The sequence below is a fragment of the Sardina pilchardus genome, chromosome 16, assembly GCF_963854185.1.
Source record: "Sardina pilchardus chromosome 16, fSarPil1.1, whole genome shotgun sequence".
Classification (NCBI taxonomy): Eukaryota; Metazoa; Chordata; class Actinopteri; order Clupeiformes; family Clupeidae; genus Sardina; species Sardina pilchardus.
The window spans coordinates 20,056,159-20,069,799 of record NC_085009.1 but is presented as its reverse complement, the minus strand read 5'-3'; the positions used below and the strand labels follow the sequence as shown (position 1 = coordinate 20,069,799).

The 13,641-nt window shown below is 42.0% G+C and overlaps 1 protein-coding gene across 1 annotated transcript in view; it reads right to left on the bottom strand.

Moving 5' to 3' along the window:
- rela (v-rel avian reticuloendotheliosis viral oncogene homolog A) overlaps positions 1 to 13,641 on the bottom strand; it is a 17,363-nt gene extending 3,722 nt beyond the window's left edge. The window contains exons 1-10 of the mRNA XM_062515764.1: positions 13,464 to 13,641; positions 11,886 to 11,915; positions 9,842 to 9,978; positions 6,473 to 6,618; positions 5,255 to 5,346; positions 3,794 to 3,928; positions 3,321 to 3,425; positions 1,985 to 2,200; positions 870 to 932; positions 104 to 178 (exon numbers count right to left, since the gene is read on the bottom strand). Coding sequence (XP_062371748.1) covers positions 104 to 178; positions 870 to 932; positions 1,985 to 2,200; positions 3,321 to 3,425; positions 3,794 to 3,928; positions 5,255 to 5,346; positions 6,473 to 6,618; positions 9,842 to 9,978; positions 11,886 to 11,915; positions 13,464 to 13,470 — 1,006 coding nt within the window. The 5' untranslated portion in view covers positions 13,471 to 13,641. The remainder of the gene's footprint in view (positions 1 to 103; positions 179 to 869; positions 933 to 1,984; positions 2,201 to 3,320; positions 3,426 to 3,793; positions 3,929 to 5,254; positions 5,347 to 6,472; positions 6,619 to 9,841; positions 9,979 to 11,885; positions 11,916 to 13,463) is intronic.

The following is a 13,641-nucleotide window of genomic DNA, read 5'->3' as shown; positions in this document are numbered from 1 at the left end:
GATTTAAAAAGTTGTGTAACTTAACGCTCCGAACATCACAGAGTACACAGCAATTCTTGAACACTATTACTACGCTATTATTGAACACTACGCTATTCATTACCAGCCATGGGAGCTGTAGGTAAAGGCGTGGTTCTCGTTCTCCTGGCACTATTGAATGTCCTCCCGTCTGTGGCCCCTGAGAATCACATACAACATGAGTTTAGCAATTGGCCAGAGAGTAAATACAGCATGACCACAGATGACACACGTGACGGTATTTATTGAGGTTACCATTAGAGCAATTTCAGTTATCCAACTGGAGAACTTAGAGAAGTTAATGAATGATACTGAATAAAGACTGTTGATATGGCCCCGGCAGTGGCGTAACTGGCTGGGGCACCTGCACCGTACGCTGGCGACCCGGGTTCGATTCCCGCCCCGTGGTCCTTTCCAGATCCCACCCCGACTCTCTCTCCCACTCACTTCCTGTCATTCTCTCTACTATCCTGTCCAAATAAAGGCATAAAAAGCCCAAAAAATAATCTTTAAAGACTGTTGATATTTGAACTCAACACCTCTTCTTTCAGTGGTCTAGACAATGATAGTTTTCCCTTCCCTCATCTCTTCCAACTGCCCTCTGCGTCATCACTAGCGCCATCTGTTGTTATTTGGTTGTAATTAGGGTTTTGTGTGTAGATGTATCAGAGTTTGTTTCCCCATTTACAGACTCAGGGCTGTGTGCAACGATGTGTAGATTCTTTTACCAGCAGACATTAAGAACGGACAGCTAGCGGATCGTGAGGGTATGTTCGCTGAATGTGACAAAAAGTATATTAGCTTAGGGTCGCTGATTCAGCCTTTAATAGTTGGTGGGTAAGTGTGCTCACCTGTACTCAGTGTCTTGAACATTCCCTCAGTGCGTTTCCGCTTCTCAATCAGTCTATACTCATCTGTTGAGAGGTGTGAGAGAGAGAGAGAGAGAGAGAGAGAGAGAGAGAGAAATATAGACATAGTCAGCGAGAGATACATTCTCATTTATACTCGCAGACCATGCAAGGATTCAAGTTCAAATGGTATCCAAAATCAACTCTTATTTTGCAGTAATACAATGTTTCAGTGTGAGTGAGTCGTTCATTCATTTTGTACTTTTGACTTGATGAGTCAGCTGATACTTAAGAGACTCAACCCGAGACATGAGTTAAGATAAACAGCTGGCTGGTGCAGTGTTTGCTTAATTTGTTTGTTTTGGTGCAGACAACATGAACAAAGTGAACTCTGAAAGTGTTTACGGAACTCACGCCTAGATACAACAAAAGTCCATCAACACTTACTGATTAACATACTTTTCCCACCATCTTTTCCCATCTATCTGACTGATGTGTCTATCTGATGTGTTATTTATTTATTTGTTGACCTAAAACCTTATAAAATGTAAAAACTAATTCTAATTTGAGAGCTGGACACATAACCTGTCTCTTTCTTTTGTTTGATCAACTTTGGTCACAATGATTGTGTAAAATGTGGAGATCAAACATTAACTACACATGACTCGTCCCTCCTGGTCAGTAGCCTAATCTCACCAGAAACACTAATGATTCACGCCAACTTCACCACTGGAGTCCATTTAATCCCATTCTACCATTTCAGAACAAGACAACAAACTTTAATAGTACTCACACACCTTTGAAGGACTGTCAAACCAAAAACAGCTCTTAACCTGGGCTCATATAAACTTAATTTACACATTTACATTACATCAGCCATCAGTATAGGCACAACCGTCTTTAGCAAGCAGGTGTGAAAATCTTTACCATGGCAATAACAGCATCTATTAGAAATGTAATTTAAACTTAGACATTTTAACATACACACATTACAGATATAGAGTACATGTTTACTCATAGAACACTCATTGCAACATAGAACTTATACATTACACAAGTACACACACTCACACAGTAGAAAAAGCAACTGCAAAAAAGGCTTCTTAATAGCCGCTAACCTGGGTCTGGTGGCAGGTACTGGAAGTCCATGGGCTCGCTGACCTCCCTGTCGGAGGGCCGCCGTAACTGCATCTTGACGCGTACCGGCTCCCTGAGTTGATTGTCGCAGTATGCGGGCGTCCGGAAGACGATGGCCACCTGCCGGTGAACGTCAGCCTGTGAGAACAAGCCCTTCCCCTCCCAGGAGTCTCGGAAGAAGCGCACCTCAATGTCCTCTGCGAAGAACAGAGAGATCAAGCATTAGTCATCTTGAGAGAGCAAATGTCGATGATGCCCTGCATATTCCAGCACAGAGAGCTGGAATATGCAGCAGTAGTTTCAGATGAAGAACTTCTCAATGTCCTGTGGAAGAACTGATGTCAACAACCTACCTACAACTAGTCTAGCAAGAGGACACTTACAGTTTTCCATTTCAAACACACTATAGAGTATAGTAGCCTAATATCACCAGAAACACTAATTTCAACTTCACTACTGGAATCCATTTAACCCCATTCTACCATTTCAGACCAAGACGACAAACTCATAGCACTCACACACCTTTGAAGGTCTGTCAAACCAATAACAGCTCTTAACCTGGGTTCATATAAACTTCATTTCACAGACATAAAATAAACATAATCCACTAGATCGAGCACCATTTTGAAATTCTACATGCTAAGTAACAAGTAAAGTCAAGACAAACAAAAAGCTGTTTGAAAACATTTGGGAACCTGCATTACTCTGTGTACGGTACACCTCTCTCCAAATCCCTCTTCTCAGCACCAGTCAATTCTAAAATCATTGCCCTCCTCTGATCTGGACCTGGAATGTTTCACAGTCAGCTCATTTGCTTACTGATGCCAAACAACGCTGTTACTGAAAGTAAACTAATACGTAGCACTGAAATGTACTGAAGTTTTAGAACTGGTTTGTATGTTGGGGGGAGGTGATGTGGCTCAATAGCATTACACACGACTACCACTGCATTATAAATGACGACCCTTTCTGTTTTAGTCGGTACAGAGTTTCGTGAGAACGGTCTCATGTCATGCCGGATATGTGCTGACAGCGTTCTCAACGCCGTGACTTCATCTGTAATTTCCCAAAATGAGGAAGAACAAGTGACTAAATAAGCAGGGGCAGAGTCCATCATTAAACATAGAATATGTAAATGTAGCATGTAAATATAACACATCATGTCATATCATCATCTATATCAATTCTACAGTGTGATTATGTTCACATTGAGCTTTCAAAATAACCTCTGAGACCTCGACAACATCTTTCATGTCCATTTTGTTGTGACATGGGGGCAGAATATGAGACAGACAGTCGTGAGACATACACACTGACCTTTCTGCACTTTGTCACAGAGCAGGAAGATTTCGTCACCTCCACGGCAACTTCCAGAGTTTCTGTTGACTCGACATATCTTCAGCTCAGCTGTATTGGGCGCTCCTATGTGGGCAAAGATAGTGTCAGTTCTAGTCAGGATCAGCAAGACTAGTTGTAAGTAGTGCTACCTAAATGCATCTCCAGTCATACAATAATGCAATAAAATATTTATTGTTTATATAGATCAACTTAATATACTGTATGAGATCAACTGATTTGTAGGTAGAGAGATGCACATAGAATATAGGTGGAGATCGATGATTGACAGGGTGACAAATAAATAAAGAAGGACAGAGTGATGAAAACAAAATGGCAAAAATAACTAAATCAAAAACTGTTTTGAAAAACTCTTTCAATCGTGCGGCCACTCTGGCTGACAACCGTGGGATGACGGAAACATGGGTCTGAAATGGTGTGAAAGCTCTTCTCACTGTTGTCGTAGATGGGCTGAGAGACGACTGGTCTTAGGGGTTGTAGCTCTCCCGTGGGCTTCGTGATGGACACCTGAAAACATAGTCTCACCGCATTCAGGTCATAGTCCTCCTCCCAAACCTTCGCCTCGGGAACTAGGGAGAGTTTAAAGTAATAGGTCACGTCAAAGGCCATTCATAACAACATTTATAGTTATTCACTGAGCAAGCATGCTTTTTCCTCATATTCAGACGCAGGTGGTTTGTCAATCATTTACAAGGTGATGTCGGACCAAATAATATCAAAACTGGTTCCTCCTCTACAGCCACGGGGACAAGTAAGATAATGAAAGATTTATCGTGCTTCGTGTATTACATTACATACAGTATTGTGTGCTTACCGAGGTTATGTTAACATCTTTTACAACTTCAATTTAAGCCTCATATCAAACTCTTTGTTTACTTACTACACAACACGTCAATTAAATCCAGTCTATTGCAATTATCACTGACACACATCTCCCATAATCATGTCTTAGAGTTTATTGCTGCCTGGGCAGCAATAGCAGTTGCTGTATCAGAGGAACTAGTGAACCGGTGACTGCAGCGGCTCTTAGATGAGCTGCAGAGCTGGTTTCTTGGGCGTGGCTCCCGTTGACCAACATAAGCCAGTAAGTCTAGTTGTAAAGTGTGTCGTAAAGAAAATGGCTCCCACAGATCAACGTGCGCTTTCTTTTAAGTCTGGCCGTGAAGAAAATAAATAGCTGTGTGTGTGAGAGTGAGTGAGAGAGTGAGTGAGTGAGAGAGTGAGTAAGAGAGAGAGAGAGTATGTGAGGAAGTGAGTGAGAAAGAGAGAGAGAGAGAGAGAGAGAGAGAGAGAGAGAGAGGCAGACAGAGTCAAGTGTGTGAACCTGATACGGGACAATGGCTGGCACAAAGCTAAAGTAGGGCAAATGGAAAGGGGGGGGGGGGGGGGGGGGGGGGGGGGGGGCGACGACAACTCAGGCAGCTTCACCGGTGGTTCCTGTAACTGCATGCTTTTATCTTCAGAAAATACAAATGACCTTGTGAACACATGCACACAAGAGAGAGGATTTCCAAATGGGTATGTTTGGAAAAATATAAGAAAAAAGTAGTCAACCCCACAAAACAATTCCCAGCATTCTTCACCATATTCTGTTTAATAGCACTTCTTCTGCTCATATTTGTTCATGAAACAATACTTTTTAAAACTCCCATTTTTCTTGGGCCAGTGCACCAAACCTTTCCTCTGCAGTTCTGAGTACCGGTATAACATGTTCAGTTCTCTACCCCATGCATATGTTTAAGCAGCGATAAGGACATTCTGCTCATATTCGCAAAGAATGTGGGCTAGCCTACTTCAAAAGAGGAAATCATAGTGGCCTACTGTTAATGCACGCGCACGCACATACACACACACGCACACACAGTTCACTCCTTTTCATGGATAGGATTACTCACTTTTGTAAGGGTTGTTTTGCGTTTGGAGTCGGCAACCCACAGCCTCTGCAACATCTTTCTTCTTCACGCACTGGATTCCCAGGTTCTGGAAGCTATTTAGTATAGCAATAGAGATAACATTAATCATCTGCTATAGTTTATTTACCGTAATTTCCCGACTATTAGCCGCGGGTTATACATTGATTTTGAAAAATTTCTTCAGCTATGGGGTCAATACAGGGGGGCAGTTAATATGGTGTTAATATGGTTTTGTTTCTTTTAACTTGCATAAAACACTGTCCTGCGGCTTATACACGATGCGGCTTATATGCAGGAAATTACTGTATGTCATATTTGAATCTTTCATCAGATCTTTCATAAATCAACCTCCAGGGGGTGCTGGTAAACCCTCACTGACTTCAGTATCAGAGCTGTGAGGCATTTCCGGTCTGTTCGCTGTGAACTAAAGAGTTCAGGTGATTTATAGCTTAATAGGACACATTACAGTCTCTGGTCTTTTGTTGTCTGGATTAACGGGCGGGGAATGATTTTATAAGACTTCCAAAATGTCTTCTGCACGGACAAGATACAGCCCAGCTCTCCAAGCCGCCGTGTTGTCTTCAGGAAGTCTTTATTAAGCGTTGAGAGAGGCCCACCCTCTCACTCACGACACCAATTCATACACCCACACAAACAGAAACTGAGACACCCACACAACTGGGACATCTACACAGAGCCCGTGCAGAGCTTACAGTCTGTGAAAGTAAGGGTCATGTCCTTACAACTTGTGAGGCATTCCTTGTTCAAAAACAGCAACAACTACAAAAAACAACTGCAAGCGCAACAACCACAAGAACAATAACAATAGCAAGAACAGCAACAGTAACACCAAAAGAAGCAATAGCAACTTCAGGAAAAGACGGTAGCAACAGAAACAAGGACAAGTCTCTCTCTCTCACACACACACACACACGCACACACACACACACACACACAACACGTGAGTACACATACACACACAGACACACACACACACACACACACACAACACATGAGTACACAGACATAGACACACACACACACACACAACACGAGTACACATACACAGACATACACACACACACACACACACACACACACAACACATGAGTACACAGACAGACACACACACACACACACACACACGAGTACACAGACATAGACACACACACACACACACACACACACACACACACACACCTGTGCACGCGTCTCTCCTGCAGGTCAGCCTCGTAGTAGCCATGCCTGCAGTCCTTTCCCACGAGCTCGTGAGGATGTGGCTTGTACGGTTCGGTCTTGGTCACCAGCGAGATGCGCACTCGGATCGGCCCGCTGTAGTTGTGGACCTAAGGGGGGGGGGGGGGGGGCAGAGCCCAAAATATTTCTCAACAACATGTGTCACCCATGGTTGAGAAACACACACACAGAAGCGAGACACAACAAGCATCTCCTTGTTCTTACAACAGAACGGTTATTTTAATAAGCCTGGGTTTTCCCGGAACCACCGTGGCCTTTCTAGAAACGTGAGTGGTTAGAGAATAGCAACGTGGTAAACTCATGAATTGACTGGCCACTACATCTCGTATGAGCATGTTTGCTTTCTCTCTCTCTCTTAGGTTTGTGGTGTGTCAATCTTGCACGTAATACTCACTCAGTATTTGTTCATGACTGCCACACTTAAAACAAATAAAAGAAAAACTAGATATATAATGTGTACTTTTACAAGGTTATATTCGTGACCAACAGTCGTGCCTCTCATTCATGGACCATCAATCTCTCTAGAATTCCAAGTCTATAATTCCAAATGTAACACCAACACAAACACCAACATCCAGATTCTCGTAAATGGATTTAGTCTAATCCTGGACTAAAACCTTTTTTTTCCAATAAAGAGGAGTCATTGTTTCGTTCAGATTTGAATTGTTTGCTTTAGGACGGACTAGTCAGAGAGAGTTGAAGCGATTAGCCATCAAGGATCTTTGGACTGGTCTTCATCCATATGCAGGAAACTAGCTTTAGGAGGGCTTTCGGAAGTTGGTCACTTCAATCTACTGAAAAAATAAATAATGTGTTCTTAAGTGGGGTACATCAACAGATGCTCTGGAATATCCAAAGGCTTAAGTGGAAGTTTGTCTAACTTCAAAGATGCTCCTCTGTCTGATTTCTGTGGTGAGTGTGTTGTTATTGGCTAATAAGAAGCCAGTAAACAAAGGTTTACTTGGAGGACGAATATTCATTGTGTGTGTGTGTGTGTGTGTGTGTGTGTGTGTGTAGGGGGGTGTCTTAGGGTGTCTCAGTAACTACAGCAGTGCAAATAATCCAGCTCAGCCATGGCTCCTTAACATCGATCACATTCATCATCTTGTCATTCGTTATCTCACAATAAGTCTAAAAAAAAAAAAAACCCACAAGAGTTCAGGGCCAACTCGCTCTGGCTGTTTAAAACAAGTACATTCCCACGGACTGAAATCGTTCAGGCTTGAATGGTACCCGTCAGTCATTAAGGCTGTTTATGGTTCTAAACTGTGGGATCCAGACCATCAAATAACTGTAAAGTAGGAACCATTCATTGAGTTAGATTTTGTGTGATTGAAAATAATTTACTAAAAACTATACTGACTACCATTTCAAAAAGTATAATTGTGTATAATTGTATAATACAATTGCCTACTAATGACTTATAATTATGCTGTGTCTTAAATTAAGGACTTGATGAAGACTTGAGTACAGACAAGATACAGCCAGCTCTCCAAGCCGCCGTGTTGTCTTCAGGAAGTCTTTATTAAGCTTTAAGAGAGGCCCACCCTCTCACTCACGACACCAACTCATACACCCACACAAACAGAAACTGAGACACCCACACAACTGCCCCCCCCCCCCCCCCCCCCCCCCCACCACACACACACACACACACACACACACACACACACACACACACACACACACACACACACACACACACACACACACACACACACACACACACACACACACACACACACACACACACACACACACACACACACACACACACACACACACACACACACACACACACACACACACACACACACACACACACACACACGCAATTTAGATTAACCAGTTGGGCAAGCTTTTGTTGAAGTCCAGCATTGTCCAACTCCAACACTATCACTTTACTATTTCATTGTAACAAGATGTTGACTATATAACGACACAATAGTGTTTCAGTGCATCAACAGCAGCTGGACACTACTGGGAGAATTTTAGCCAAGTTGTTTGGATATATTTCTATGTTAACATATAAAGCTAAAAAAAACTAAATTGAAATAGAAATGCTCTGTTCTATAGATACCATCAGTTCAAAAGACTACAGGCCTACACTGCACCATAAGCATTATGGTAGATGATATAACTTAATTGTGATTTATTGTTATTAGCTCATTGCGTCAGGTCAAATTGCAATTTCGATTGATAATCGATTACTTGTGCCGTCCTGATGGCCAGGGGGAATTAAATTGCCTATATGCCACACACTTCCTGGAAGGCTTTTCAGCCAGCACAAACATCTCTGATGAACCATCACTTGTGTTGTAGCAGCTATTGCTATAGTTCACCCGTTGGGTCTTACACCTATAAGCATGTTACAATGCTGAAGGACATATGTGTGTGTCAGAGTAGAATTAAGAGTTGCCCTGTTGGGCATAACAAGGTATTTTGTGTGGCAGTGAAAAACGAAAGGAGCAGAATTTAAACAGAAGATGCCGTTACTGACGCTCTAATGGATCGGAAATAAACCTGCTGGCTTTGAGAGCCTTGCGTGGCATCTAGTCCACTGAACTACTTTCCAGCTGTTCGCTGGCCACTTCCCATCGGTGTGATTCATGTCATTTGAAAGTCAGCACAGCTGGCCTGAGTGTGTGACTCAAATCAGACTCATGTGGTGGCTGCTGTTTACCGTTTCGTAACTGTCACTTTCACCAAAATGCAATCATTTACACATACTGTGAGTACATTTCCATTCACTGACACCAACAAAAGGGATGGTGCGTTTTTTTCCCCTCTCTAACATTATTCCTTATTTACTGACAGATATGGTTACTCTCAAGTGAAAAAAAAAACAACAAAAACTATTTATTCTGTGCTCTTCAGGAAGCCAGATAGGAGTGTTCTCCAATGGACACTGAGAAACCATAATAGATGCTATAGCTTTTCTATGGGTTTCTATGGGTCTAAGAGTTGGTGCAGAAAAGGTCAGGTAGACTACTAAATTTGATTGTTACTTGACTATTTTGCGCAGGCTCAACTGCCTTTTTGATAAACCGTGTGAGGATTTCAGTATTCACTCGTTGTGCTGTGGCAGATATGTCTCTCAGCAGCACAAGCTGATTCACCCAAACACAGCGTTTGAAAGAGTATCTCTAAGCTACATCATGTAAACACTTGTTATTTTGTAAAGGTTTTCCTTTCCATTTTCCTTTCATAACCAGTTCACTCCTATACTTAAGTACCAACTGCTCCCTACCTTCAGATGCATTTCGCTGGTAATCTATATTAAGACATTGAGCTTGACGGCGTCATTCCTACCTTGATTGCAGGATGCGTCTTGGTCGTGTCGTTAGTCTTCTCCCCCGGGATACTGCCTGCCGAACGTCCCTCGCACTTGTAGCGGAAACGCATACCCCTCGCCTTGGGCTGCTCGATGATCTCTGTGTAGGGAGTGCCTATCAGGAAGCAATCACAGACAAGGTCAACAGAGAACCAACTGTGACCCACGTCCTGCGCTTCTGTAGACGAATTAGTAGCCTTGTGGAGCCTTGTGGAGCTGTAAAAGTCCAGCCTCAGAAAGCAAAGGTCCTGCCATGTATTGGTTCTACCGGTCAACTTAATACCGGTGATTACACTAATTAGCTGCTCTTCTTGGCTGAGGAGTTGTGCCAGCTAGGATCAGCTGGTTTAGTGAAATGGTTGGAGCAAATATGTGGTGGGACTTTTACTTTCTGAAGTCGGATTTTTACAGCTCTGCACACAACTACACTACTTCGAAAATATATTACTACATGTACCACAATACTGTGCACTGCATGAACTACAAGCTGCTTGTTTGTAAACACCACCACTAATGGCACAGTTGAAAAAGATTTAAAAAAAATCTGCAGTAAAATCTGCAGTTAGATTCATATTGGGATTAGTACCGTTCTCTCCCACCCACCCTCTTTGACCACAAAGCAAAAATGGTGTGCAGACAACCATTGGGAACGACAGATTTGTTCTTCCCCTCACATAACCCCATGCAAGTAAAGGATGTTATAAAAATTATTAACAAAAACATAAGGGGAACAAACTTTAAAGACCGTAAAACTCGACATGATGCTGCTTTGATTGACTGATATTAAATGATAACCTCATGCCACATGTGCAACCACTCGCACTGCCAGGATGGTAGGAAACACTTTGCCGGGCATATATGTTGAAATGTATGTATGAAAATGGTACCTGCAACACTGTGGCTTGAGAAAGAATGTGATGGGTTTACAAGCAGGGTCATAGAGGCACTTACAATATGTTGGCAGTGAACAGTGGTGGCACATAATGGTTCTAAATTCACATTTCACTTAATCAATGAATGTATCAATTAATCATTTTACACATGTATGTTTGTATGTATGGGTTTTGTTAATATGAAAACTCATTATTTTCAATATTGATGTTGTCCTTCTTTTTCCTATAGGGGAGAACTGAAAAAGCAACAGGTAGATAGATCCAGGTGCTAACCGCAACAACATAAAGGCATTCGCACTCAGGGTCACAGATTATGAGGGAAATAATACATCCCTTTGGATTAAACCATTTCCTAAACACAAGAAGTGCAATCAAGCATGACACGTTTGCTCCTAGCAGAAAGGCCATGAGTTCATCTCACCTCAATCCAATCTGTCAAAGCTGACACAAAACAGGACTAGAAATGAAAGTAGCCACGACTGATGCAATGTCACCAGTGAAAGCTGCAATTTAAATTGATAGATAGTTGCCTTAACAGACAGTATAATGCATTCTAACCTATGTTTTTACCAACACTATTCTGCCATTTCTGTGTGTACAAATAACACACAATATTCAGATCCTGTCTGAAGAATATCTTTCCTGGTTTATGCTACCAGTCCCAGATGATTCAGTGTGCCACAATGAACATTTAAAAAGTTCATACCGGTTGACCTTTCCTGCAATTAGATGAATCATATTTTGCTTGTAAGCTCAAGTTTGTCCAAAGACTTTGTAGGCATGGCTAAGACCATTTTTGACTCTAATGAAGACATATTTCAGGGTTTCTTGACAAGTTATATTACAGTGTGTAAAAGGCTTAGCTATTTGGTATTCATTTTGTTAACAGCATTTCTGAACAGTTGTTACTATATATATATATATATATATATATATATATATATATATATATATATATATATATATATATATATATATATATATATATATATATATATTATTATTATTTATTTTTTTTATTAAATTTCATGAAGTATTGGACTAGACAGAAAAGCCTAGCTCGTTTGAACTTTTTCTATTGCGAGCTCAGCATAGGCCTATTCGGAGTGTATATTAGTCCATGTCTTACCTTGGGGAAGGGGCTGCCAGCCGTACATTCCTGCCAAACAAAACAAGGAGGAGAGTCATGAACAGCATAACCTAGTAAAAATATATATTTAATACACATTAACAACAAATTAACAAAGAAAACTGAACAAAAGAGCTACCAGGCTGGTATTAAAGGCAGCGGTGATCCGCTTCTTTTTCAAAAGGAATGCACCAGGTGCGCTCTGACCCCGGAAGTTAGTTTTTATTAAGATATGCCTTTTGGGGAAATCTTTCTAGATAAGACATGCATGTTCAGTAACAATGTGTCAACACTATCACGACTTGTGTCATTGAGTAAGTTGGCTAGGCTAAGCCACCTATATCACGTTGCTGACTGAAATAGTTTCGAGAGCCCACAGAGTCTGTTTGCGCGTAAAAGACCCGACTGCGTTATGAGGTGGCCTAGGCCTTCCTGACTATCCAGAGAGCACCTTGGCAAGTGAAATGTCAAAAAGGAGGAGAGCCCGCAGGGTTAAGAGGTTTACAAAATGTTATCTCTTCAAACACCTTCCATGTAGAGACACGCTGACGCTTAGTCCGAACTCATGGTTCATGTCCTCCTCAGAAATCACGGCATCCTTAAAACGCCAGTGATCTGAGACAAATAAGGAGGATACGCCGTGTGGGCTTGCAACCCTCAATTAACGGCATACACTCATGTACTAGAATACGGGGGTGGAGTGATTCTCTGATATAGCGCTATGCAAGTGGCTATGGATTATTGAATGGGGGGGGGGGGGGGGGGGGGGGACAGATTTGCCATCACCGGTGACGTTATTCAAATATTCTCATTACCTTGCAAGATATCTGTGTGGCCTATTTAACTCGTCATAAGTTAGGCCTGTACAAAAACTTAACAGTAAAAAAAAAAAAAAAACCTTGCTGTGACTCAGTGGCCTGCACAGAACAGACGTCGATAGTTCTCTGATACAGCGTGCAACTTGTGAAATAACACAGCCTTTTAAAAAGCGGCCACTGGACAGTCCGAACAATTGTTGACACTTCTAAAAGCTGCGTGATAGGCGTGTCAATGTGAGTAACGCAGGCAGCCATGACATCAAACTAAAACATGAGTGTTTATTTATTTCCCAACAAAGCAACAGCTACAGCAACTTCTTGTTCCAGGCAATACAAGAGTAGGCCCAAAAGCGAGAAAAAGGCCCCAGGGTTGGACAAGATTTGCTTTTAGCGCCTAGAGCGCACATGTGAGTTCCTGGAAAACGCGACAGAAGGTATCCGAAACATTTTGGCCTAACCGAGTTGTCAAAGTCCTACAAATGACAATACTTTTGAAGCTAAGGCTAACTTTAGAATCTTACTTTACTTTAGTCTTTACCCGATTGGTAAGGTTAACGGAGCTATACGCCGCACGGATTGCTATTTGCTGAATATTTCGGTTTCTATTTCCACCTACAGCTGTACTAAACTGAACTCGAAATTAGGGGTTCCCCCTTTCGACAAAACATTAGCAAGCGTAGCAACCATAAACTTCATTAGCCTACATGTCGCGCAGAAAATCAATGCGTAGCCTTTCAAGACGTCTCTCCGTTGCGCTCACCTGCCATTTGTGCTCCTGTTACAGTTGAACTTTGTAACAGATCATCCAAACAGCCGAACAATATCCAACGGAACAGAGTCTTCTCTTCGTTTTGATTATGTTATTTGTGTCCGTATCGGTGTTGTCCGCCTCGCCTCCCCCACCGCCGCGAGTCAGTCGAAAGCAACTTTCTCACTGT